This window comes from Anser cygnoides, chromosome 6 (genome assembly GCF_040182565.1).
Source record: "Anser cygnoides isolate HZ-2024a breed goose chromosome 6, Taihu_goose_T2T_genome, whole genome shotgun sequence".
NCBI classification, from domain to species: domain Eukaryota; kingdom Metazoa; phylum Chordata; class Aves; order Anseriformes; family Anatidae; genus Anser; species Anser cygnoides.
In genome coordinates this window covers 23,619,513-23,646,347 of record NC_089878.1, presented here as the reverse complement: position 1 = coordinate 23,646,347, position 26,835 = coordinate 23,619,513, and the positions used below count along the sequence as shown (strand labels likewise).

The window sequence follows — 26,835 nt, the reverse complement described above, 5'->3', positions numbered from 1 at the left end:
CAGTGAACAGGAAAAATGGAATCTATAAACTGCTCTTATTGAGTAATTAAACACCTATTATTGTCATGAGTGGTGAAACAATGAATTTGATAAGACAAATTTTTGCGAGAAAACACAGCAGTGATTAATACCTCCCTACGTATTAAATAAAAATGACTGCCTTTTGTGCAGTACTGCTGGCAGAAGAACAGGAATGAGAGAAGTAGTTGCCAGTGCCACAATAACAGGCTAACCTTGAACTGAACTCCTTTCCTCAAGAAATTAAATGCTGTAGCAGGACTTTAAATCCCTCCACTTAGAGCTCATTTGTGTTCCACGTAACCTGCAGTTCCTGAAGAGAACTCATTATCTTCAAAAGGAGAATCCTTTTATAATTTCTTTACAAATGTGTATATTGTTTCTACAAAAAGTATTTCATATCAGAAAAGGGATAAGAGTATTAACAGTGTAAGCAAGGCAAAAAGGCTCGTATCATTAAGACACCATTTCTGCTTCCTGGGAATTCAAACGCCAGCCACACTGGTATGGGAAAACGAGCAAGAATGAGGTTAAAGGAAATGTACCTTTACAGCAAAATTTTAATCTGTTAGATTGATGCTAAACTGCCTTGGTCTTTCTGCTGCTATATGCTGTATTTCTATGTATAGACCCCCTCCCCCAATGCCCCTCCTGTAGCTTTGGCTTCCTATTTTTCTTTTCACTTAGAATGATGCACTAGGAACAACTATAGAGTACAAAAGATGAATCTATGGATGTGACACTTGTAAAGGGTAACCCTATTTCACAAGTGAGATGGGACAAAAAAGAAAGAAAAAAGGCCACAGAAGCAATAACTGCTCACTGAATTACCATTAAATTGTAAGATTTACAATCCAATGTACAGTAAGTGCATATCTAATGGAGTTTGTCCTCTAAAAGAATATAAAGTAGATCTTTGCAGCATAAGATGTATGCAGGTTATTTTTTTATTTATTTTTTGCATTTTTTTTTAAATTGGGGCACACAGAAACCAAATGTGCACATAAATTTCAGAATTTTTATGCATATTAAAACTGTGCCAAAGCCAATATTAAAATATGATAAATACAGTATGATTAGTAGGATCTGGCTTTTCATTTTCAAAACATGCTCACATTCTACACAGAGAGATGAAAGGTGACTTCAACACAGCCAGTCGATACTGCTTTCACAGATATCATTGGAGAAAGCAGATCACATTATTATAAATTCAGTTTATTGCTATGATCTACTGGAATTCAATGAAGTGACTGAAATGACTTTTGGTGGGGGGCGGCAGAGCAGCTGCTGACCATTTCCAATGTCTTTTAAACAAAATATCTGGACAGAAGTTTCAGATCACTTTGTTTATTAAAGCCTTAAATCACTCACAATATTTATATTCAAATAATGAATGTAATATGAATAAGACTCAGGCACAATATTTATTGGCAAATATTTTTGTCACCAATTTCACCAGTCTTATTTATATGAGCAAAAAATGTTGAATGATTTGTTTAGAAATTAGCAAGGCATGTCATAAAATTATATAAACAGAAACAAACTTTTACATGAAATACCAGGCACTTTTTCTTTATACTGTATCACCAAGGTATAAATAATCACATTTTCTGGGATGCCTCCAGAAAATTCAAGCCAATGGTAAAAAAAAATAACAACAAACAAAATATTAAATAGATGAAGGAACTTTTGGGTGGGTGAACCACTGAAAAAGCAGCAAGGCAGATCATGTTCTTCATTCTTAATTTGAGTAAGTTTCATTTTCCTCAGATAAACTTTGAGCTTCCACATTTCAACAAACGACAAGTTTTACTCTGCTGCCTAAAAGAAAGTTTGCCTACCACACAAATTTTCCCATTATGTGGCTTTTATTTTAGAGGATTAAAAAGCAACACACAAGATCAGCAACGATAGCCTTGTTCTCTCCAACCTTAGTGAATCAAGTTCACTGGAGGTGAAGCGGTGGAATTATCAGTACAAGTGGCTGTGTCATCAAAGCTTTCTGAGAGGTAGTGTATGGAAATGCCTAAACAAACAGAAGCGTAAAAGCTGTCTGTATAGGAAAGGGCTCTCCCAAGGCTTTTCATTAAAACAATTCCAATTGCAGCTTCATGATGCAGCATTATATTATGTGAGAAATATAAAATCTTGACATTTTTCTAAATGTGAATGGGTTAAAGAACCTCTCCACGCTACAGTGAGCCTGAGAATTTCCAGCAGCTGATGAAGACCAGTTGACCACCTGATACTTTTTCAGCAGGGTGATAAAATTAAAGGATTGCTTTGATTTGCTTGAAGGATTACTTTCTATAGTTAATTGTTTAAAGTGTGCAGTCTTACAAAAGGGAAAAATATCAAGAAGGTTAATGTAGAGTGAGCTAATTGCAAGCTGATTACATTGTGCAAAGCAAGAGATATTACTTGTGTTACATACCATCACAAGGACCAGCCTATTCCACCCTGCTGCTGCAGCAAACAAGCTGATTTGCTAACAAAGTGGTCAGCTCGGGCACTTGCACAGCATCTCGGTAGGTCCACAGGCGACTGCTTCCCATGCAGCGAATCTCAAGCTCCATTTTCCAATCTGATTACACGGCTCCTTATTCCGGCAGCCTTAAACCTTCATGGCAGTTTACCAACATTTTCATCACTTTTTCTTTTACAAAGCAAAAGAACTGATAAGCTCTCAGGTACCCGGGATTTCATAGTCGATGGCTGGCAGGCAGCCAGCTTCCCTCACAGCACAAATGTTTCGTGCTACAATGCAAAAAGCACACTGAATTTAACAGATAGCACAAAACTATTAGAATTTTGCAGTACGTACAAGCAGGCACTATGTTTCTGTCTTTGCAGATGTAGACAGTTCTGTTTAGTCGCATTTATAACATGCCTACACCCAAAACGACAGGTTAAAAAAAAAAAAAGCACAGAACAAATGAAGACAGAGCACTGTCACTAACTCAATTGCACTACAAAGAGTACACCCAAGTTACTTCATTACAATGCTGCCACATTACCAAGAATTAGAGACAGCTCTAGTGACTTTTGACAAAAACTTAAATTAAGAAAATGGAAAATAAAGCTTCAGATTAAATGAAAGTGTTGGACTTAAACTGAAGCATTGTTTTGATGCTAAAACAAATGCAAAAATGGGACACTTGTTTATTTTTGTCACGTGAAATGCTTATATATTGTATTAAAATAGCCACAAGATATACTTGGGTTTACTTAAGTCTCTGGCTTAGAAATAGCACTTGAATGATGAAAGAACAAAAAGACGATTCATATTGGCAAACGTGAAACAGCTTTATAAAAGGCTTACTCTGATTTATATCATGCATTGTCTGAAAATCTGAGGTACACAGGAAGGATAAATATATGTATATTTACATATATATATATATATATATAAAGAAAATAACGGAATGCAAAATGAGAGTTCTGGAAGAAGGTTATCCTGTAAAACTTAAGGATTTCAGCAAAAAGCTTCTGACTAACAGGCACGGGAGCAGGAAACCTCCTTTTTGCTTACAGAAAATGACATTACTATTAAACCAACAAGTTTTTACTTATTGCCACTGAGGCTCACTCTCCCATTCAACAGCGCTGGTTATCCAGGTGCTGTCGGCATAACGCCCCACAAGCCTACGTGGCACTGGCACCACACAAAGTTAATAGCGTAAACAACAATTCCCCCACCTCCCCAAGAAAAACATTTCCAAAATCAAGTGGACAGAACTGAAAGCTGAAGGAATAAGACCTATAAAGCTTTCTTAGCTGAAATGCAGTTTTGCGTATCGTCAGTGGTACGGTAAGGGCGTGGGGATGGACAGGCGTAAGGCAAGACAGTGAGTTATGGAGCAGGGGAGAAAGAAAAAAAAAAAAAAAAAGGAAACAACTACGCTGGCGCGGTGGCTCGATGCTGCGGACCACGGGTGCGATGACCCCTGCATCCCCGAGCCATTAGCTGGGGTCCCAGCCCTGCTGGGGGGCAGCGGGATTTGAACTCTCGGACCGCTGAGATGCGAGCCGGCAGCGGGCCCCTGCGCCCCGGGGCCCGGCCGACCCCGCGCTGCCGCCCGGCGCGGGCAGCGGCCGCGCTGCGGCCTCGGGCGGGAACGCTGACGGGAGCCGCGGCCCCGGCCCCGGCCCCGGCCCCGGCCCGGCGCCTTGGGGCCGCTGGTGCTGCCGGCGGGTTCGTGCAGAGCCCGGGGGGGGGTGCTCGGCCTCTCCGGCTGCGTCTCTGCGTGTGTATTTGTGTACGTGCATCCCCGTGTGCAGCTATACAAATGTTTACGCGTATGTATGGAGACGTGCTGAAACAGGCTGCGCTGGCTCCCCTGCAGCCATACGTAGTGCTCAGCGCTGCCAAAATATTCCTACTCCAATTCTGCGCCCTGATGCAGCTGCAGTTTTAGACACATGCACGCACGGGCTGCATACGTGCATCCTATCCACACGTCATTTGCTTACACGTAGTACCATGTGCAAGTAGCTTTATCTTCAAAATTCCGCTTGCTAATTTATACGGAAATTTGACCTCCGATACAATAAAAAACACATTTTAACCGTTTTCTAGTATCAAAACATTATTCCCATGAACGATTCCTAGTAAACTATTTCTTCCAACTGCAAGGTTCGAGAGGGTTTGCTGCTTGTAGATGCAGGTTGGGGGTTGCTATTTTTTTCCTTCCTCTCCTTCCCTTTTTTTTTTTTTCCTTCCCCTCTATGATTTATTGGATAGTGAGCAAACCCACTTAAACTATAGTTGTCCGTATGAATCACTAATTTTCATGTTTCTAATTAAAATGTAAACAGTGTAATGAAGACATCAAGTTTTTAGGCAAATGTCTCTTCCAGTGCCACTTGGGGTATGGTAATTACTGAAGCAGATCTATGGATGCTCCCGAATCCTCTACAAGTCCAGATTAAAAGCATTACTGCTAAACCTTGCTTTTTACACCAGGGAATTGTGTTCTCTAACCTATTCCCAGTTTGCTTACAGATGCAGATCTGTACAAGCCTTTATAACTAGTCATTAAAAAAAAAATCAAAATAGAAGTTTATCACAGAAATGGAACAGTTTGTGGGGAAAAAAATGTGATTTCATTTAAAATAAAATTTGATTTCACTTTTATGATTACACATAACTAGCATAGTAAAACCTACACTGGAAACTTATCATCTTAGTGCTTCCTTCAGAAAAAGAAAAATAGGTTAGGAATTACTAAGATATATATGTATTTCTTAAAGCATAAATGATATTTCAGGCCTGGGTTAAAATTCCTATTGTCCCCAAATGCGTGTTTCACAGTCAATTAATTTAAAGATATATTAATCAGGAAAACATTAATAAAAAAATAAATCTATTATCTAAGAAAAAAAATATAAATGCCCATTCCAAATACAAAATGCATGATGTGCAACTGAAAGTCTTTTGTTATATTTATTCCAGCCTTTACGTCTCTATCTGAAATTTGTCAGAATTTATCCTAAAGCAAATGACCTCTCCTACATTTACCGAAGGAATACAAGTCCTCTCCTGCTTACAATTGTTAATTGAGCCTGTCTGCTGCAGCATCTCTTTCCTCTCCAAATAAGCCAGGATACTTGTTTTACATATTTACTGCCACGCACTTGAACAGTCCTCTGTTTTATAATACTGGGGGTTCCCCCCCTCCCCTCCCTTCTGGAAGCTTTTTTTTTTTTTTTTTCCTTCTGTACTGCAAGTAGCTAAAGCTGCAGTCCACAGTGATATAAAGCATCTAAAATGCCTAGCAGAAGAGGTTTTTCTTCCTCCCTTCTTGGACTCAAAGTCCATATTGTGACTGGTATGGCCAATTTTCATATTATTTTTACATAAATGCTAGACAAGCACGTCTGTGTTGCTAACCTGGATCGTGAAGATGAGAGTGCACAGGATGTATGTGTGCATATGTGCATGTGCGCGTGCATAAACATTTTAGTGGGTGGTCCACCATTTCAGTTGTATTTTACTGGTAAATTACTGCATACAAACACGTGAATACTTCTCAGTAGAAAAAATATACATGGGATTTCAGATTACATCAACTCATAAAGCATCTTGTCCCTCAAATCATAAATGCCTTAGCAGAATAGAACAAAACAAAACATTATTTAGGTGTTTCCTTCAAACGTTTCTGTCCAGAAAAAAAACACATTTAATTAGACAAATAGCATTTTAAAGGCTAGTGCTTCATAACATGGTACTCCTGAAAATGATGTGGGGTTGCAAGTGAAAACACAATTCTCATTTAGCTTTGTGCTTAAGAAAAGAAAAAAAAAATTACACACACACATTCACACATGCTAAATATATATTTTTTTTAATGGATCGAGACAATGGGGAAATCTTATGTCTTCACACTAGTTCCAAGGCCATACTAATCAGGTGTAATTTTTAATGAACACTGACTGTTTGGTGCTCATTCAGGGTATTTCATTAGGAGGTTATTCATTTAAAATAAATGTTTCAACCATATCAAGCTGTAACCTTTCTTGAAATGTAAATGAATGGTTTAAATGAGAAGATTAATAAAGAAGGGATGTTCCAATTCCAAGCATGGCATGCTATGTATTTTTAAATTTGTCTATGCCAGATGCTGTCAGTCAGAACAAAAAACTGTCCAAGCAGACAATCTGTGCGTCTGAATGTTGATCATGTTGGAAAGTAAAGGGGGAGGGGGGAGAGAGTGTGTCAAGGATTCATGGTCCTTCATCTTTGCAGTAGAGCAAACACGTCTCTCAGTATAACGACAGACAGCTGCTTCCACTTTCTAATGTGCCCTAACTTAGATCACTGAAAGAATTGTCAGCACTCAGAGAAACACACAAAGATAACACAGCCAGCTGCCATGAAGGGGGAAACAGCACAGCTCAGAAGAAATGGGATTTGTTCCATTTGCATGATGCTGGCTCCCTTGGGCCCCTTTCTTTCAAATCCAAAGCACAAAAGACAACACTTAACATATTTGCTTAAAGATGACAACCTCATGTTGATTTCATTTGGATGTAACAGTGTCAGGATTACAGATATAAGAATATATTATATCTGTAACAGAGACTGACAAATGTATCCATCAGTGAAACTGTCTGATTCATCTGCTTATACAGCCATTTTACCATCCCAAGGGTGCCATCTAAGTAGTAACTTTAGAAGACTGAAGGTCTAATTTTATTACACCACATTTCAACCTACTAAACAATATTATTTCTAAAATAGATCATTTTTATTGGAAGTCTCCCTGATGAAAAATCCAGTAGACACCGGAGAATTTATGAACTGTATGGGTCCTTTGAACTCAATATACTGCCCATTTTAAGCAACTTTCTTTATATACGATCAAAACCTAAGCTCAAATAACCGAAATTGAGTTAAAAACATAGATGATAATGGTAGCTATTTTAATATTACATCATAGCCTGTCACTATTTGAATATCTGCTGTGTGGCAGCCCGTCACTATTCAGAGTGCTTTACTACATCCTTGTTACAGTTCTGCATCAACAGAATAGTTTCTTCGCAGGAACTCTATGAATAATTATTGCTCTTCGATACACTTTGACCAGCTACACAATCTAATTTTTGGTTGACGTTTTCACTGGGCAGCCTAAAAGTCGCATGAAAGTGACCGAAAGCCGAACAGCCTGGTCATTGCATTACGCTACAGCTGCAGAAACAGAAAACCAAACTGAAGGGCGCACGCTTGTAAGATTGCCTGTCTGCGCAGTTTTATGGACTGGCCTCTTTTTTAATCAGATGAAACAATTAGGCTGTGGTTACAGTCCGGTTTCAAATGCATTACGCTGAACTGTCTGAAGGCAAAAGCCTGCCTCCCTCCCTCTGCCCACCACCACCGAGTGACTCTGCATAACGCTCCCCACGCACGCCGCTTTGTCTAGAGGAACTCAAACTGCTTGTTGCTGTCTGCTGCCACCAAGAACTGCACTGTAATTCACTAGATTGAAGTTGTTTTGTAAAATGGAGTTAACTGCTGTACGTGGAATTTCAGCACAGCAGATGGTTACCAATCATTATTTTCAATTTGTTTAGTTTCAAGTAATGGGGCTGGTTGGGAGGAGCAGGGAGGACAGGAATGGGGAGAGTAGGGAGGCTACGTACACTGGCTTGCCCCGCGAGTAGTGCTAGGTGGCGTAGTGTTAAAGGGAGGTAAAAAAAGGCTCTGCTCTGAAGTGCAACAAAGCTAAGCAAAAATAAAATAAAATAAAAAATTGTTTTAAATCAGATTTTTTATTTTTCATCTTATAAAGAATACGACATTTAAAAAGGGGCACTTATTGATCAATTCATGCCCTGTTCAAGAGTTAACTTACATTTTAAATATTGGAAATGTGGACTTTAAAGTTTCCAGAGGTAAATTGTCTCTATTCACATTTTGCCATCATTCAAGTTTAAATCACTCTCTACTATAAGTGGTTCGGTTGTTGAACTGGAAATGGAAAAGGAACCATTTATGGACAAGTGCACATGAACAGAAATTAAGCTGTAAATATCTGGGCTAGGCCATTATTGTAGTCCAGAAACATCTGGGGCTGAAGCCCAGGCTGGGCCCCACTCCTTCAGTGTTCGGGTAATTGCTTAGATGATTTATAACTTACTGTTTCTATTAAGAATGGCTTAAAGAGAAATTTGGAGCCTGAATTCTAAAATGATCTTCAAGGCTTTGCTCTTGCTTTCATTTGTTCAGGAGAGAAAAAAATAAAAAAAAAAATCCTTTGCTATTTTTCTCCCCTCTCCGATGTTTCAGAGCTACAATGTTCCACAAGGACAAAATTCACACCTTTCTACGTTCAGACCAAAGGCATGACACGGGCAGACCTTCCAGCAGCAAAGCTGAAGACCATTACATTTGAGGTGCTCAGTGCTTAACACTTCCCACCAAAATTCACTTTGAATCATTCTCCCCATATAACTACTTAAATTCCCATAAACTCTATCAATACCTTCATGGAATATTCTCTTGTCCCTGCTCTTTCGCTCCACCTGAGAGCCTGTTTGGCTCTGCCACAGACAAGATGGGCAGAGGCGCTGCAGCATCGCCCTGCCAGAAGCCGGAGGGGATGCTTCTGGCTCTGGGACTGGTTTCCCCCACTCCCTTCAACATCGCCTGAATTTCTTGGCTTCCAGAGCAAGCTGTAAAAGCCACTCATTTGACAGGGCTTGTGATACTGTTTTTTGGAGGACAACAATAAGGGAAATGCTTGCATGAGATCAGTCTTCTACTGGCAGTTAGGGGAAAAAAGATTGCTCTCTCCCAGGCAGATCAGCAGGGACAGTCTCTGACTGTAAACCACTCTGGCATCAAAAAACTTGGTTATTTAAGACTGACCAGATACCCTAACTATATTTCCACCCCTTTTCCATGACAGCTAAAGCTTATTCTAAGCACACCCCTAAGCCTACAGGGATGAGGTTTGTAAAGGTTTGGCCATGCAGCCCTCCAGGTGCTGCGCTTCCTGCTGTACATCGGGCCCCCTCCTGCCCTGCCCAACCAGGCAGTGCCAAGCGAAAGAACGTGTTTGCAACCTGGGTGCATGCAAGGTCTGAAGTGACACACTAGTGACTGTCCCAAGCCCATGGGAAAAAACAGATTTGACGAATCGCAAAACAATGCCACCATTATTTCACGAGGAAATCAACTATACTTTGGCCACAGATGATCAAGACATAAAAAATATGACCTAGTGCTTCTACAGAGCATGCTTCATCTTGGGAATTTTTCTCCCCCGCATGTCCATAAACTGTGTCAGTACATAAGACTGACAAAAACTCTGACATTTTAAGGCAACAGAAAATTTTCCATGTGGGGTTGCATCAACCTAGGAACACACTAAATACATGTTCCAAACCGCTCACTGCTAAGTGGCCAACTCCCGCAACAAATTTGATCCAGTGTTACCTGTAAGGCAGACACCACACACTTCATAAAGCAAGCAGCTTTTCTTTTTTTTTTTTTTTTAGTTTCTTTTAAATAAAAAGTTGGAAAGCTAAGTGGGCATTGAGCACCGATCTCCCAATTACAAGACGTGACCTACAAAATAAAGAAAGCCAATTCCCATAACTTTTGCTGGATTCTTTCTCATTTTTTCCCTGTGTTGTACAGAAATGCAGAAACTCAGTAATGCAGTTAAGCTTCAAGCCTCAACGATAAATGTGTAGCTAAAATGCTGCATTCATTCAAGAAGCCAAGAAGCAAGTTCGCCCAGAGCAACAGGCCTATCTGTACGACTCCATGGAGGACTTAATGCAGCCATCAGCAAGAGATACTTTTCTCCTCCTGAAGTGTACATGCTCCAACTACACTTCAGTTTGAACTGCCAAAGTAATACTTCAAAATCTTCTAGCAGAAAGTGCCCAAGGTAAACCAGTACACTTTTAGGAAAGGTCGCATACTTGTTTAATGACACTGTATGCAACAAAAAATTTCTTACATATAATTTTTTCCCTAAACACAAATATTCACATTCTTAGACCAAACCTAAACTGTGGATCAGGATGTAGGGGGTGTCTTACTTTATGGCACCAAATCCAAGAATATTTGCTCTTTTGTTCTACTTCAACACATCTAATGAAAAACTGAAGCAGACCAACAGATTTATTTGAATTATTGGAAGCCCTCTGATTTCCAATGGTGATATACTGGAGGATGGAATCATGGTCAAACAGCTGAACTGGAGAACAAGTCTGACTTCACATAAATATCAGCACTTGTAACAATGGTCCATAGGAGAACAAAAAAATGTCATATGGCATTTTGCAAGACAAAAAGAGTCATGGAACTGAACCTAGGCAACTGGAGTAGGGTAAACTGGGCTTAGTAACACCTAAATAATGTATTATCTAGATTTTAATACACAATGAATTTTAGTGCCTAATTTTGCAAGCCTACAATATTGTGGGCTGGCTTCTGTAGTCCTCACTACAGCAAAGAACAGTGCGTACCTAAAGAAGATTTCTACCAGGTGAAGGAGTAACTGTAAATAGACCACATGATCATACCACAGAGGATTTGAGTCTCCACATTCATAACGACCATTGCTGGTGAGAAAAACCATCACCACCACCAAACAACACAAATACAAAAAAGCCCTCCCCAAGATTAAAAAAAAAAAAAAAGGAAAAGCAAACCACTTAGTACAGCAAAACTGAGGGAATAATGAAAAATACACCCAGAGATTTTATTGTGCAGCACAAACAGAATGCTGTCTGTAGGTGCCAGCATTAGGACTTTCTGCAGCGGGCTGCGTGGGCCAGGGTCTGGCCAAGGAGGTTGCTGGCCTGCCCTCTAGAGGCTGGGTGTCTGGCCAAGGGACTTGCCCGCAGGTACCAAAATACAGAGGAAGCTGCTGGAACTACATCTGTAAGCAATGCTTTCTCCTTTCACTTTTTAAAGTATATTTTATGTGCTCCAAGACACTGTAAGTATTAATACAGCAAACCAAACCTCTAAAGGATTCCTGTCAAGTATAAATACATGCATAAACACAAGATACAATTGAAAAAGTCTTTTCTTAATGAGCTCATGGGTGCTTTGGCACACTTCATGAAATATAGATTTGAAATTTTAAGATGATATATCAATTCCACAGTTGGGCTTTGGAATTAAAATAAAAAATTAAAAAATTAAAAAAATCTACCCAACATCAGTTCGAATTCAGGTTATCCAGACTCTAACACAGCCACACCCAACAAATAACAATGATAAATTTTCTTACCACCCACCCGTGTAGTAATAAAGTGTGGATCTTTTTAAAGACAAAAACATCTCAGGATAAGAACAGGGTAAAATTTTGCTTTGGCAGTTGGTAAAAAGCTCTAATATACCAATTTAATCACACGGTAGTTGAAATAAAGCCCACAAGGCACTTTGTTAGCCCAACGAGCATATCCCCAAGTGGAATTTGGTGCACAAACGTAAATGCATGGCTTTTTTTTTTTTTTTTCCCTTAAGCCATGCATGCTTTTTATCCTTATTATCTTACTACTGACACCGAGTAAGTCTTATTACAGCTAACCAGGAAACAAACTTGCTTGTCTGGAATCTAGCGTTGAACTACCCACGACACTTTTGAAACCATACACTGGTAAATTATATTACAACATAAAAGAGATTCCTCCTGAAAATGGTTATCCTGTAAGAAACATGGATATCCAGCGTTTCTTTTTGCCATGTAAGGAACACATTAATAGCTATCCAGTCACAGTCTTTTGCTTAAAATATGCACAAAATACGCCAATTTGAAAGTGGTTGGCACACAGAGTAAAAAGAAAACACAAGGAAAATAGTTATTTTCACCTCTAAAAGGATAGTTAAGTGATAAATTAACATCATTAATGAAAACCTCATTATTGCAACTACACAATACTATCGTGCCTATTCGTACTTAATTTTCTTGTGGAAATTACATTATACAACGCAGCGTATAATCGGTTGTGATTGGGGGTAGGAGAGAACCAGTCGTTAACTATGACTAAAATGACCGGTTTTCCAGTGCAGTTGTCTTCTAATTAAATCTAAGTGTGGAGCACAGTCATTGAGATATGCTGTAATGATTTGCTTGGAAGTATTTTTCCCTTTTGTTTTTTCCCCTCTGCTCATCAGACTACCTTACACCTTTCAAAACTAGAGCAGGAAAAAAACCCAGTGGGCTCCTGGCAGATGCCATGCCAAGGCAGGTATTACTCACCATCCTTCCGCCCACATTCGGGAAGGCAGCTCATCTCTTTCTTAGCTCTTCCCACTAACAGGTACACACTCTGAAGCTCAGAACGGCACCTCAAGTGCTATTTCAAAAGACAAGCTTATTAATGACAAACCAGACTGCCATTTTATCGGCAGGAGAACACATACAGCTGCAGCACTCGGTGCTGCATCGGGCTACGGTGGTTCGGGGCCAGGTGTCGGTACCCAACAGCAGATACCCAGAGAGCACCCTAGGAGCATATTAAGCGGGTCCAACTTTCCCCACAGCTTATGGTTAGTATTTTCGACTAGATCAGACTTGGAGAAGAAATAACTTATTATATCAGAGTCTCTTATCTTTACAGTGAAAGACTGCAGGTCACCTGGTAGAGGACACAACAGATATTAAAGTGATTACAGCCCTGATCTTAGCCAGGCGATGGAGTTCGGTGCATGGGCATGGGGGAATGGCACCTCTCCCCGTCGCCGAAGCGCAGCGTTCCCACATTTGCTGTATTTCAAACACAAAAGCATCTCACGGGGGCAGGACACGTTAGAGGCTGGGAGCGGGGCCCGGGTGGGCAGGGAGGGGGCACAGGGTGGCTTTGAAAAAACAGGGAGCAGAGCGCCTATTCCCCTGCAATGGCTTGGTACCCGCCAGGCTTAAATAATGGTATTGCAAATTGAGGCCCTGGGGAATTTAGAGTGTACAAGTGAGCTTTTGTTTGCCAAACCCCAAAAGGTATGTGGGAGATTTGGGGGTTTGTTTCCATTTAAACGGCATATGTATTTCTAAACCTTAAGTTAAACTATTTTACCCTGCTTATTGTACAGCCTTGCTGATCTGATACCTGGTAGGAAAACCGTTTCTCTTAGCCAACATAATGACAACTACTTAAAGTAATGATTATCTGCTACTGTACATAGCACTCCCATTTGCTTCCCTTCAGGATGAGGGAAGAAACTTTTGAATGAGGAAGAAAGCAACAAATCTAATGTAATATACTTCATGGGAAAAACATAAAATAAAATACAATACAATAAAATAAAATACAATACAATACAATAAAATAAAATACAATACAATAAAATAAAATACAATCAAATAAAAGACAATAAAATAGTGTATGTGGCGGGGCACAGGAAGCAACTGCGAGAAAGAAGATCACAGCTAGAAGCCATTTGAAGGGATGCAACCTTTCCAGTGTAAACACAACAGCTAATTAGTATGTTGTGATTTTAAAACACATTTTATTATTAGAAACTAAAACAGAATTTTGCACTAAAAAAATAAATCTTATCCTGAAGTTTTTAAAGCAGGTGGACAAAACCGCAGGCACTTATAAACATCCCCCCTACTCTTCCCTCCCCATGAACGTGCAAAAATTGGGTTACTTCTCTGTAAATAGGCTTAGCTCCTGTAAATATACCTCAGGATTTTAGGTGTACTTTTTCACACTGTAAGATTGCTATACAAAACCAGTTTAATCTAACTCACTCTGATTATTATTAGAAACTCATTATTTGAGGACATCTATCTTTACAGTAACCATGTGCCGTTAAGGAGCACAATGCCCATAATTGTTTAAAAAAGCCATGGGGGGTGGGGGAAGGGAGAAGGGGATCAGGAGGTGGGAGAAGGTAACGAAGGGAGGTTTTGCAATTAGAGCAGCAGCATCTACTGTGCATTTTGCCCGCTGGAATGTTTACACATTAACAAACTACGTTTAAAGTTTCCTCCATCCAAAATCATAAATGAGTCGCTTGTTGCACTTTTACTCATATTTTTGTCCTGACGCATTCAAAATGTGTTCTTACAACCACCAGGAAAAATCAAAAGCCCTATTTACTCTATTACAGACCCTTGATACCTCAAAAGAGAGAGATCGTACCATTTAGTAAGTACAAATACTGCTAATGCCTGCCTTTTTCTGGGGAAAATTCCCTATAATCCCCCTCACCTGGTTTCTACGATTTGTTGCGAGCCTGCATATTCAAAGTCCATACAGATTGCAGGGACTCAGTGCCTCTGATAGCAGAGCACCAGAAGTGGCAGCCTGAATTGCACTTGCTGAGATGCAACACTCTTCGTGATGTTATCTCAGCCACTCAGAGCCTTCAAGCTCAAGCTGCAGCTGTTCTGGCAGCTCCCAAGCAGAAAGGAACAGTAACTTTAGCTAAAAACTACTAGCTGGTAATGGATGGCAAGGAATTCCACTATCTCTAAACAGCTGACACCTTGGAGAAAAATAAATAGTTGTGTGCTATTTGCCTACTCCAGAAATAACAAAACACCTTTCCCTAATCAGTGGTGAAAATCGCTACTCCAGTCACTACTACTGGTGTCAGTGTGTCCATTATTCTGTACCACATGGATAATCTGCTCAGTGATGGAAGAAATACCACATTGTAACTCCTTGAACATTTTTAACTAATGAAAACTTCTAAAATGTCATTAATTAAGGTGCTGGGTACTCAATCTCTACAAGCACACAATCAGATATGATTTACCTACATGTAACTTAAAAAAAAAAAAAAAAAAAAAGAAAAAGCTTCTCAAACTTCTTAACTATCTATGTCTCAACAGAGACAGTCGCTGCGTGTTAAGGTGTGCTTTTGATATGTCTGTCGTGTTGACAAACGCTAGGGGCCAAATAACGAGAAGTGCTTTGTGCTGCTTGTTACATGGCATTTACCGAGTTTCAGCTCCAGCTCTCTACCAACACTAATATTAATCTGGAAAAGAGATAACATTTCTCAGTAGGAATACCATGGCATCAGCAAAATTAATGTTAACACTAAAGTTTGTAAACTGAAAGCAGAAAAACACACCAGTGTTGTAGCATAAAGAATTCCTGCATGGGACAGGAGTGTGAAATGAAATGAAATGAGTGAAAGTCAAAGAACAAAATGAAAATCAATTATTAGAAAAGGTTAATTGCAGCATGAACGGTTTCCAAAATATATTTATTTCAGCTTTTATCAAAAGCAGAGAGTAAGAAATAAAGAATTATTAGAAATTCTATAAAGACATGAAAAATTACTTTAAAATCTTTAAAATAGAGTACCTGCCTGATATTTATGGTACGTTCAATACAGCACTAGCATACGTACGTAGTTAATATAAAGCTGCAGATCTAACAATAGGAACCACAAAAATAGATTTTGCAAATTAAGTGTACATTCAGCTAAATAGCTAGAAAATTTACAGACTCCTTCCATATTAAAAATAATTGAGTTTTGCTAGCTTAAACCCAGCAGTTTTCTGACTGCATGGTGATGATATCCAGTTCACCTATTGTCACAGGTGACTTTAACCCTATCTTCTTTCATAAAACAACAAAACACACTATTTTCATTTTGAATTCCTCTATTTAATCATATATATTACTTGCCAATTAAGTTTAAAGCTCTTCATTAAACTTATGTATTTTAAATACAACAATTTCATAGAGATTGCAGGAAGAGATTCATAAAAAATATATGGTCCAAACAGACTTTGCATGCAACAACATTGAACTATACTTTTAGAGCTGCAAGAGGAAACAGAATTGTATTCATTTACCAAGAATGTGTTTCTACAGTACTGTATATAGTGATGTGGTCCACAAATGCCAACAACAAGGGGCTGAAAATAGGATCAATTCTTTTCCTTCTCAGAAACAATCTTGTAAGCATCTGAGTTCCCAAAGACATAAAAGAATAGTTACTTTTCTGAGATCTTTTGATATCACTCTTCATGGTGGAGCTATACATGAGTGATGGGAGAAATCTCTTGAAAGTAAATGGTGCACCTTCAAGTGTGTTCAGATACATCTTTGCTGTTCCTTTCTGTGTTTCTCAAGTTTTACTTGAAAAGGATGCTTGATTTTTTAAAATTTGGTTTAGGTATCACAATGGGATACCTTATATCAGTCAGTGCTTGCAAACCTTATTCTTCCAGCACAGAATCTAGCTGTTTCTTTCTGTGTCAACACAGGAGGCTGAAGTAATCAGATAGGTCTAAAGAAGACAGGGGACGTTAACCTGTGCTTTCTCAGAATCTATGATGAGTATGTTCCTACTTTCAACATGACCACACTGAGCCGTAAGGTATATAAATAGCTACTTTTCATCTAAAAGCACAGCTACCATAGAAGCTTGCATAGCAGGGCTATCAGTTCATAATATTTAAAATGTCAATATTGATACTATTGTCAGGGATTCATCATTTCTGCATAAAACTTTATCCTTCCCATCCACCCTCTGCTGTCACTCAGTAACATAAAGTAATTGTAGGCTCTTCCCCTCACCACGTCTCCAGAAGAAACACACACACTGTAACATCTGTTGTGCTGGATAGGAATATCTCTGCAGCAGCATAGTTCTCACAGTTTTATTAAGTGATAATTCAAGCTCACTATATAAATGCTTTTTATTAATGACTTGCTTGCATGCTAGAACGGAGGAGACGGAAGGAAGAAAAACCTCTCAGAGGAAAATAGGGATGTTATTTGCAACATATTAAAAGGCAAATCAAATAGCAGTTGCTCTAAATAAATGGGGGGAGGGGGACAGGGGACTTGAATGAGAGCATGAAGACACATTCCTGCCACAAACCTCTGTAATCCACCAGTTCCAGCCCCTTCTCACATCTCCTCTCAACATTCATTTTCAATTTCCATTCAGATTAGCAGGAGTTACACAAGCATGCATTCATGTGCCCCTTAAGTATTTTATGAAACTGAAGATGAGAAACAAAAAGTTTAATTATGACCCATACCAGAGAATCATTCATTCAGACCCTGCTTAATTAGATGTGAGACAGCTATCTTAGATCATGAAGTTGGACCAGAGTATGCTCTTATTCCAAATAAAATACAGATTACTGAAACCAATTTACCATTACCAAACTATAACCAGCATGACATGTGCACATACAAAAAAAAAAAAAGCCACACAAATAATGGTAAATAATACAGAAAACAAATCATTTGCTTTAACAGAGAGTGCATGTCACATTAAAAGAAGAATAGGAAAGCGTTAAAAATGGATAACAAAAGTCCAAGCAATACACGATTTCCAAATGTGGAGAAAAAATGGACTTGCATCACCAAAGTTTACTATCGGATCAAAACAATGTCAGCATTTTTCTCCACATCACTTTCAAGATACCTGAAATTTAACTAAATAGCAATAGCTGTTCTATACTTTAAAACAACAGAAAAACTATTTCCTCAATAACAGCTAAATAATATGACTAGTAATTGCTATTTCAGTGTTTCATGGCACATTAGACTACACACTTAATAGCATATTATAAAAAATAAAAAAGCAGCAAGTGACATAAGTCATCTGTAGTTGAATTATTTTTAATTATAACTGAGACAGATGAAACTTTTTTTTTTCAAATGCAGAAAAACAGTTTAAAGAACAAAAAGTTTTATTCCATTATTTAAATATAATAAATAACACAAGGCTGTTCTTTCTATTGTACAAATACAATAGCCATTGTAGTAAGGAGTGTTGCTTACATGATTAAACAGGTAGTTCGGTATTATGATATGTTTGACAGGTACCGTTACCAGCACGGTAGGAGCAGACATACAATATTGTTATTACCATACTGTGTGTGTCGATACCTCGTAGCAATATACCTCAGCAAATGAGAAGCATGAGCTCCACGTTTTCATCACAGCAGACGACTCTGCGTGCTCTAATCAGCGGTGCTCTCTGCAGATTGCACCTCCTCGGATCCTTCCCCTTCTCCCACTGACCTGTCAAAGCCCCATCTCCCTCCCGGTTTCTCAAGACTCCGGTAACCAAGACTGACCAACTATTACTCTTTCCATTTTACCCTCGCTTGTCACACAGCTAGACCAACATCAACAGGTATTTAGAAGCAATAGTAGTGAAGTCCACTCGTATTTACAAGGTTGCTGCAAATACAAATTATCTTCAGAGAAACATAATACATATACACGTACCCTCTTTAACATGCTGATCAGGGGGGTGGCAGGTACAATTATTAAAGGACTGAAAGCCTTAGATTTCCTTTGACCTCCATTACAGCCTAGGACTCTCTGCTCCTTGAAGGATAAGATTGTATTTGTCGAACCTACGGTAACATATTGCAAGTGGATTTTCTTCTCTGTTCTTCTCTATTAGCTATCGTCCTTTAAAGGAAAGCAGTTTCAGTAAAGGAGATGTATATGCTGTTTTCTGAGATTCAGAGATCTTTTATTTTCCTTTTTTTATTTTTTTTAAATAAAAATAGAATGATCCTAAGGATTTTTTCATGCTTGCATTTCTCACACACTCTATAAAAATATCATTGACATAGGGTGAAAAGGTCACATGCCTCGTAGAAATGGAGCCAAATGCTCCAGTAAGGTTTTTCACCTGGAAAATATCCTTATATCTAATTCTATTTATTGGAAATTTTTTATTATTATTTTAGCAACAAAAAGCTCCAGGTCCTTTCCCAGCCTAGAGTTCCCTGAAGTGGTCTTTCCCATAAGGAAGATAAGTTTTCACTTAGAGGATAGCATCTCTAGCAGCAAGAGTTTAATACTCTGCAACAATATCAGGGATACGCAATCCTGAATTTACAGCTGTTCAAATTACTTTTATAGCTATACTGTTCATTTTGGATCAGATGCTTATCTAAAATTCCATATATTTTGGTAGCCATAATATCTGATTTTAAACAGCTTCCAATAAACCAAAGAACAGTACTAAAAAAAAAAAACAAACCTAAAAAAAAAAACACGCACACACAAAAAAAAAGCCACCGTGGGACAGATTCTGGGAACTGTAAATCACTGTAGCTCTTTAAAGCTAAACCATTTTATACCAGCTAAGGATCGAGTCCAATATGCACAATTCCACTTCAAAGTTGATCTTTTTTTTTTTTTCCCCACAGACACAGTGTGTTGCTTCTCATATGCTCTGCTAATAGCAAATGGGAATTCCTAATTACTTTATCCCAAATTCTTTCTATACTTATTTTATGCCTTTTCTTATCAATGACTTAAGAGGGGGGGAAAGTGCTGATTGATCGATTAATCAAGCTTTATTGACACGCTATATTTTTCAATATTTCAGAAATGTCTGCAGAACAATTTCCTCCAATCATAAGATCAATGAATCAATGTAAAACCCCAGTAATTAAATTTATCAACTCGGTATTTATACATCTGGCACTTTATGAAAGTATTATGTGAAGTTTGTTCTCTTAAGGGATATATTGATTCGGGGCAAAGAGCCAAATATTTCTATTATTAGATCTGGGAATGCTAGATAAAAACTCAGTCTGTTATAAACAACATACAAATGTTTCATATACAGAGATCTCATGCTGATTCTGTACCATTAAACCCACTCCTAGCAAGCAGATAAGCCTAATAATTGATGATTAAGACTACAGGAAGACCAGTCATTATGATCTGTCATTATGATCATTCAATGCTTCTTGTATGCATTCATTGAACAAACATATTGACGGGAAGCGTACAAAATCATTTTCCTCTAGGATTTATATTTTAAAAAAGGAGGAGACCATCTAAACAAAAGCATATTTTAAACCTTGTTCATGCAGTATAAAATAGCCTCAATTAATTAATTAAAATTTGAAACTAAAGCTTTGCAGTCTGAAACAGATTATCACATCTCTCTCCACCATATACAGCACTATTATTAATTAAAAGATGAACATTAAAGCCTAAAGATGACATATCCGATAAGAGCAATGTTAAAAAACAAAGAAGCAAACCCAGCATCCAAACGTTTTTACACTTCAATTTTTAAAGGGCTAGCATACAAACTATTCTGAAATACATGTTTTATTACTGTCCCTTACTATAATGTGTAAGCAAGTAGGGCACAAAAGTTCATGAAAAGCTATTTTACCAGTCATAAAAAAATGAGTAGTACACTTTTTATAACGAGGAAAAAACTCCACTTAAACAAAAAAGTTTTAAGGATAAAAGAATAGTTAATGACATCAGATTGTCATTTGTTCCTGTGAATTGTATGATGAAGAGATCAATAACAATACAATCTTCATATTTTCTAAAATGTTGCTGAAATAAGAGAAGCAGATACACATGTTTTCACAGATGTTCCAATAAATAAAAAACAATTTGTGTACAGAAAGTATCTTATTATGAAGGGGGAAATAACAACAAAAACCCCAAACCTGCCAGATTCATGTAGGAGTCACATCCTGTTACAAACATCAAACAACAATGAGCCTTTATTACCACTCTATGATTCCTTCATTTCAAACATGATTAATTAGCAAGTATTACACTCACCAAAACTCCCACCACGCTGCTGTTTGCTGCCTATTTGCAAATGGGTCTCTATCAAGTATCCATAAGTATTAGTCTCATTTGTGACACTGAAGAAAAGAAGTCAAAGCATCCTGCTTTAAGGAAGACTTCCCTCATACCTTAGCGGAAAAGAAAAGAAACAAAAAAAAAAAAAAAAAGAAAAAGGAAAACACACACACACACCAAACCCCTCTCTTTCATTCAGTTGGAGGGATTCCCTGATAATCCAAACACAAACTTCATGCAAAATGAAAAACTTTTCTAAAAAGTTGCTAAACAACTAAAATGACTGAAAATAAGCACAGACGAGGGAAAAGATCAGGTTAGACTTTGTTTTGGTCTTTTCTGTCTCGAAACCTTGCTTTATATTCAATTTGAAATACGCTGCTTCTCTTGAGAATGAAAGTACAGTTCACATGTCAAAAATGGAAACAAAAAGAGGATGAGGAGGGGAAGACACACTTAGCAGGACTCTTAACATGTTTTAAGCTGTGCAAACAGATGTCTCCAAACATACCCTCATTTGCAATAAACGTTACTTTGGCAGTAAACAAAACTTTGCTTCATGCGGAGGAGAGGTGAAACCGAGATTAAAAATACAGGAGGAGAAACAAGACTGAGATGAGAGGGAAAAAAAGATATCTGAGATTGCCTCCTCAAACTGAATGCTATAAATACCATCTCAAAAAACAACTATGGAAAAAGGCTCAATTAGAAAGCAACAGATGTATTCCTGAGCAAGAAAATATCCCTGATGAAATAATGCACAAGCATACAGAAAGGATCTTTAAAACTACGAACACAGATGCATGCATGGCAAAGGTAAAGTTTCAACGTGAAAATAAAAATTAGGTGGAAGATCCGATACCTCCTTGGTTTACCAGCTCTGTATCACAGATACTTGATGATTTTGTCACGCCCTGAGAGGAGTCATTTTTAAGTGCAAATCGGTCCTACTCTCTCCAGCTTTTTCAATTTTATAAATTTGGGATCAAAAACATCAAAGCAGCTTCCACTTCAGACCTAACTTTTAGAGGATCAATGTGACAAGTCATTGCTTGATAGATGTTTCTCTTGATAAACGACTTGTTCAAAAGAGACATTGTAGCTTTCATTTCCTGACCACAACACACTTTTAATTTGCAACAGCAGAGCTGCTGGAGTGTGACTAGTTCCCACTTTCCAGCCGTTCAGGATTGTGGCACTGTCAGGCCACATACATGGGCAAAACAAAAACTCAGGCAGAGGTGCATCCCCAGCAAGAATTGCAGCGAAACTTTTCCTCAGAAAAGAGCCCCGTTACGTTTGATTTCTCTAAAGAGTGGGCTTTGAACCCCCCTCCCCACCACCTCCAACCCTTAACATTTTAGGGAATGCGGAGGGAAGAGAGGAGAAACCATATCTGGCAATATGTACTTAAGTGCCATAGTATACATACCGCTGCCTGATACTACCGTGTTTATTACACGTATATATATTACCGCTACTGTAATTATTATTATTATCTGGGAATCGCATTTAACAGTCCAAACCGTCCACACCATCCAATTTCAGCTCTCAGCATACTGTCCGATTCCCGATTTAAAATTTATAAATGTAATATCCTCCTCATCACAAGCAGCAGTCCAATCTGCTCTGAATATATATTACAGCTTTAACATCACAGAGGGAAATCTCCCATCTGGCAATCACATTCGCTCCAACAGCTCTAGGAAGAAAAAAAAAAAAAAATGTTCCGCTCTCGCTCGCTCGCTCTCCTCCTTAAAACATTTCTCAGGGCAAATTATGTGCATCTAAAATAAACAGTCGCCTTATTGATCGCTTCAAAGTCAACAAGTTCTAAATGCAAAATGCAATCAGATCATTCCCATTGTATAGCACCCGGGATATGTTTAGCAATATAGTCACCTACAACACCAAAATAGGAGTGTATATTGTGCAACTGCTCTCTCAATCTCTTTCTTGCATTCAGATATGTTATTACGAGAGATCATCAGCCACACACGCCAGACCTCCCCTTATCCCAAACCACACACACACACACACACACACACACACACACGCACACGCTCTCTCTCTCCTAGGGTCTCTCTCCATCCTTATTTGTTGCTACCACACGCTATTAAAAGTGAACGTACCCCCTTTTTGGTTGCACAAAACAGACTAATAGTCGCTTCTGTTGTTAGTTCTTTAGCCTTAATTGCATACCTTGAGGTGCATCTCCTGCACCACTAGGAGACCTATTGAAATTCCCCATGCTCCATTTTATCTGACTTTTTTGGAGGAGGGGGCGGCGTGGGGGACTGGAGAGTGACCGTTAAAATGAAGCCAGTTTCAGCACCTGATTATTTCATTCTGCTACACGTTGAGAACAGAGCAGTGGGAACCAGACACTTGTAAACTGAGCATGAAATAGCACTTATTAAACAGAACTAAACAGTCAGCCACAACACTGGTTTTGTTTGTTTACATGCAAAACATTACCCCCACCCCACAACAGTTAAAACCTCTAGCAGATGAATACGCTGAAAGTAAAAGAGGGAAAAGCGGACGGAGTTCGAGTAAATAATCCAAAAAAATCATTAGTTTGCAAAAGGAAAAGATGCATTTCAGGCATGTATGCATGACTATGTAGACATATAGGTGCATATATTCATAGCTACGCAATCTCCCCTTCTCCAGTCACCGAGTTTTACTAATTTACATACCATTGGAGTTCAGTGGTGTATACAGTGCACTGCTAGTAACATGCAACTTTAGGTTTTACAACTGAGATCAATACAATAGACAAAACTAATGCTATAATCAAAGCAGAAATGATAAACAAATGATAGCAAGAGAAAAAAAATGCTTATATATACACGAGTGAAAATATACTATTAAACATTAGGTATTTATTACAAAATATTTGCATGCAGAGTCCTCAGTGCGTTATCATGCCATTTAAATTTGTCTTTGCTATTTAGATGCAAAGGAAGTAGATCCCAAAACGGACATACCATAAACACTGGTGCTACTGATCATTTCTTGCTGGCAGCACAAAAAGCTGAATTGGATTTTTCACAAGCAGGAATTCCAAAGGTTGCTTTTCATTAAAGCCACTTTTCCTCTCAGCTATCAAATGTCACTGCCTTGAAACGTGGGCCCTTTCGTCAGGTATTCATTTAACCTACATGCATATAATTAAGTGGGAAAGCAACATCAACAAAAAGGGGATCTCAGATCACAAGAGAAGAAAGAAAGGGGGAAAAAAAAGCACATGACCAGGAATGCAAGTCCATGTCAATTTCACTCACTCCCATTGAAACTAACAAGAGCTCCAGGGAGGATAGTAATAGGATCAGTGGATTGTATATACCATTAAATTATACATCTTTCTCTCCCTTCCGAGCCAACAATACGCCCACCACGCTGTACCCCCTCCAAGATGATGTGCTTACATTTTACTGCAACAGCTCCTCTGACATATCCGTGCCCCCCCAGCCGAGACACAGCAATTTAAACCCAACTTTTGTTTTGCGAGCTTCTTATTTGCACTTATTTGCTCCGAAGTTAGTTGTCTCAAAGTCCAGCCCCGCCGTACCGGCAGTTTATTATTTTTAATGCAACTTGAAAATAAATCCAATTAGGAGGAGGAGGTGGGGAGGGAGCTTGCGATCGCCAACTCTTAATCTGCCTACTATTGTTGGCAATGACCAAGGAGGAAAAACCATGCACTGCGATTGTATAGCTGGACTTTCCAGACTACGATTAGGAAAGCAGAGCGGAGTATTTAACATCAAAAAACGACCGCGAATTAGACAAAATACTTCGGGCACGAGCGGGCGCTTAAAAAATACACGGCTGTCTCGGAGAGCTTTGAGATTAAATAAAATTTAAACCGGTGGTAGGAACACCGAAAAAAAAAAAAAAAGAGAGAGAGAGAGAGAGAGGAGAGGGAGAGATCCTCTTACCTGGAGATTTGGTACGAGCACCCGATAGGTTAGAGTAGCATCGATCCGATGTGTTTGCTGATGAATGGGGGCTCGGGTTAAGTGAAGGTGCCTATGATTTGAAATCATTCCAAGTTTTTGAAGGGAAGACTGACTGCAGCCTCTGCCATGTTGGAATTTCAAACCCAAAACAGCTGCTTTGCAAGGAGCCAGCATGCCAGCAGCTGGACGCCTGCGCAGAGCGCCGCCGAGCCAAATTCAAATCACTTTCACGCGAAGAGCCAAAGATCAGTTTTCAAAGGGGGAGCGGCGCGGGGGGTGGGGGCGCTCCGCGGTCCTGCGCGCCGGGGCCGCTGCTTCCCGCGGGGGGCTGCGGGACGGCCGCGCCGCGGCCTCGCTCCCGCTCCCCGCGGCGGCGGGACGGGGGCTGCGGGCTGCCGGCTGCGGCGGGGCTCCCTCCGGGTGCGGCGGAGCTCGGCGGCCCGGGGGAGGGCCGGGGCCTAGCGGTGGCCCGCGGCCGCGGGGCAGGGAGCCAGCGGCGGAGGTCGCCCGTCCGCCCCGCCGCGGCCGCCTCGGGCCGGGGCCGGAGCCGGGGGGGAGCCCGGCCCGGCCTGCGCGGCTCCCCCCCCCGCCCCGCCGCCCGGCCTCTGCGCCTCGGAGCCGGGTGTCGCTGGCCGCCGCCGCCTCCCGCCCGAGGAAAATGGCCGGGGCGAGGTACCCCGGCGCCGGCGGGCTGGTCCCGGCCGGGGCGGCGGCGAGCGCCACGCGGGCTCGCACCGTCTCCGCGCTTCTGCCCGGGAGATCCGGCGGCTGCCCGCGGGGGCTCGGCGGCGAGCGGCCGCGGCGAGACGTTCCCGGTAGCCGGCAATGGCTGAGGGACCCCGGCAGCCACACCTCCCTCTGCCCGCGCGGCCCCGGCCCCGGCTCCGGCTCCGGCTCGGCGGGGGAAGCCGCCCCGGCCCGCAGCTGCCGGGGACTCCCCTCGCCTGAGAGGAATTCCCCGGGGGGCTCTTAGACGGGGCTCCCCAGCCTCGTCGTGCCGGTAGGGAAGGCGTGAAGTGGCCACGCAGCACGAATCGGGCCCTCCCTCTCACACACCGGCTGTGCTCTCTGGCAAACGGGTCTTCCTACGGCTCACCCCGCCGAGGCCCAACGCTGGGCCCACTACATGGGGGCACCCTGCCCAGCCGGGGCACCCCGCCACCCATACACACGGCCGTGACTGCATCAGTCGGAAGGGGGGTGAGGGCTGCACTCGAGGCTCACCGCATTCCTGGCTTCACACCCCAAGCGGCTTTCAGGGCGTTTTTACCTCTTCATGTAACGAGGGGCCACGCCACGCTGTCTGGGTGCTGTAAGTGGGCTCTGGGTTGCGGTGCTCCCGGAGCCTCACTGCCTCTCCTCTTGGTCCTGCTGAGGCGTTACGGATGCCTGGGAGGGGTGTCTGTCCATCCTGGATGTGGAAGAGCTGTATTACATTTTCTTAGGAAGACACGCTAGGAGTATGTGTTGTGGAGGAGGCAGAGGAGACCAGTTGCAGGGGATTAGCATCTGGAGGAAGGGGAATGGGCTGGTTTTCTTGAAAGTAATACAGTAGGCCTAAACAAAGCTCAGTAGTTGCCAGTAGAAGCTGCTGTGACCTGTCTCAGCCAATCCCTATTCTACCAGGTAACATAAGAGGAAAACTGAGCAGGAAGCCCTGATTCATGTGGTCCATGAAGCTATTCAGTCAAGTCAAAATGATTTTCAATAGCTGAAGACTCTTCTGGGAGACCAGGACTCCCCAGGTGACAAATCTGTGCCTAGAGATTGGAAATGAAAGGACATAGCAACATAGCTAGACAAA

The 26,835-nt window shown here is 40.5% G+C and overlaps 1 protein-coding gene across 2 annotated transcripts in view; it reads right to left on the bottom strand.

Moving 5' to 3' along the window:
* The window catches only part of FIGN (fidgetin, microtubule severing factor), a 103,630-nt gene extending 78,116 nt beyond the window's left edge, over positions 1-25,514 (bottom strand). The window contains exons 1-2 of one of the 2 annotated variants that reach the window (XM_013171341.3): positions 25,011-25,513; positions 24,057-24,226 (exon numbers count right to left, since the gene is read on the bottom strand). In XM_013171341.3, coding sequence (XP_013026795.1) covers positions 24,057-24,081 — 25 coding nt within the window. In that variant the 5' untranslated portion in view covers positions 24,082-24,226; positions 25,011-25,513. Of the gene's footprint in view, positions 1-24,056; positions 24,227-25,010 lie in introns of both variants that reach the window. The other variant, XM_013171345.3, reaches the window with a different exon arrangement.
* Between the last annotated feature and the right edge of the window lie 1,321 nt (positions 25,515-26,835).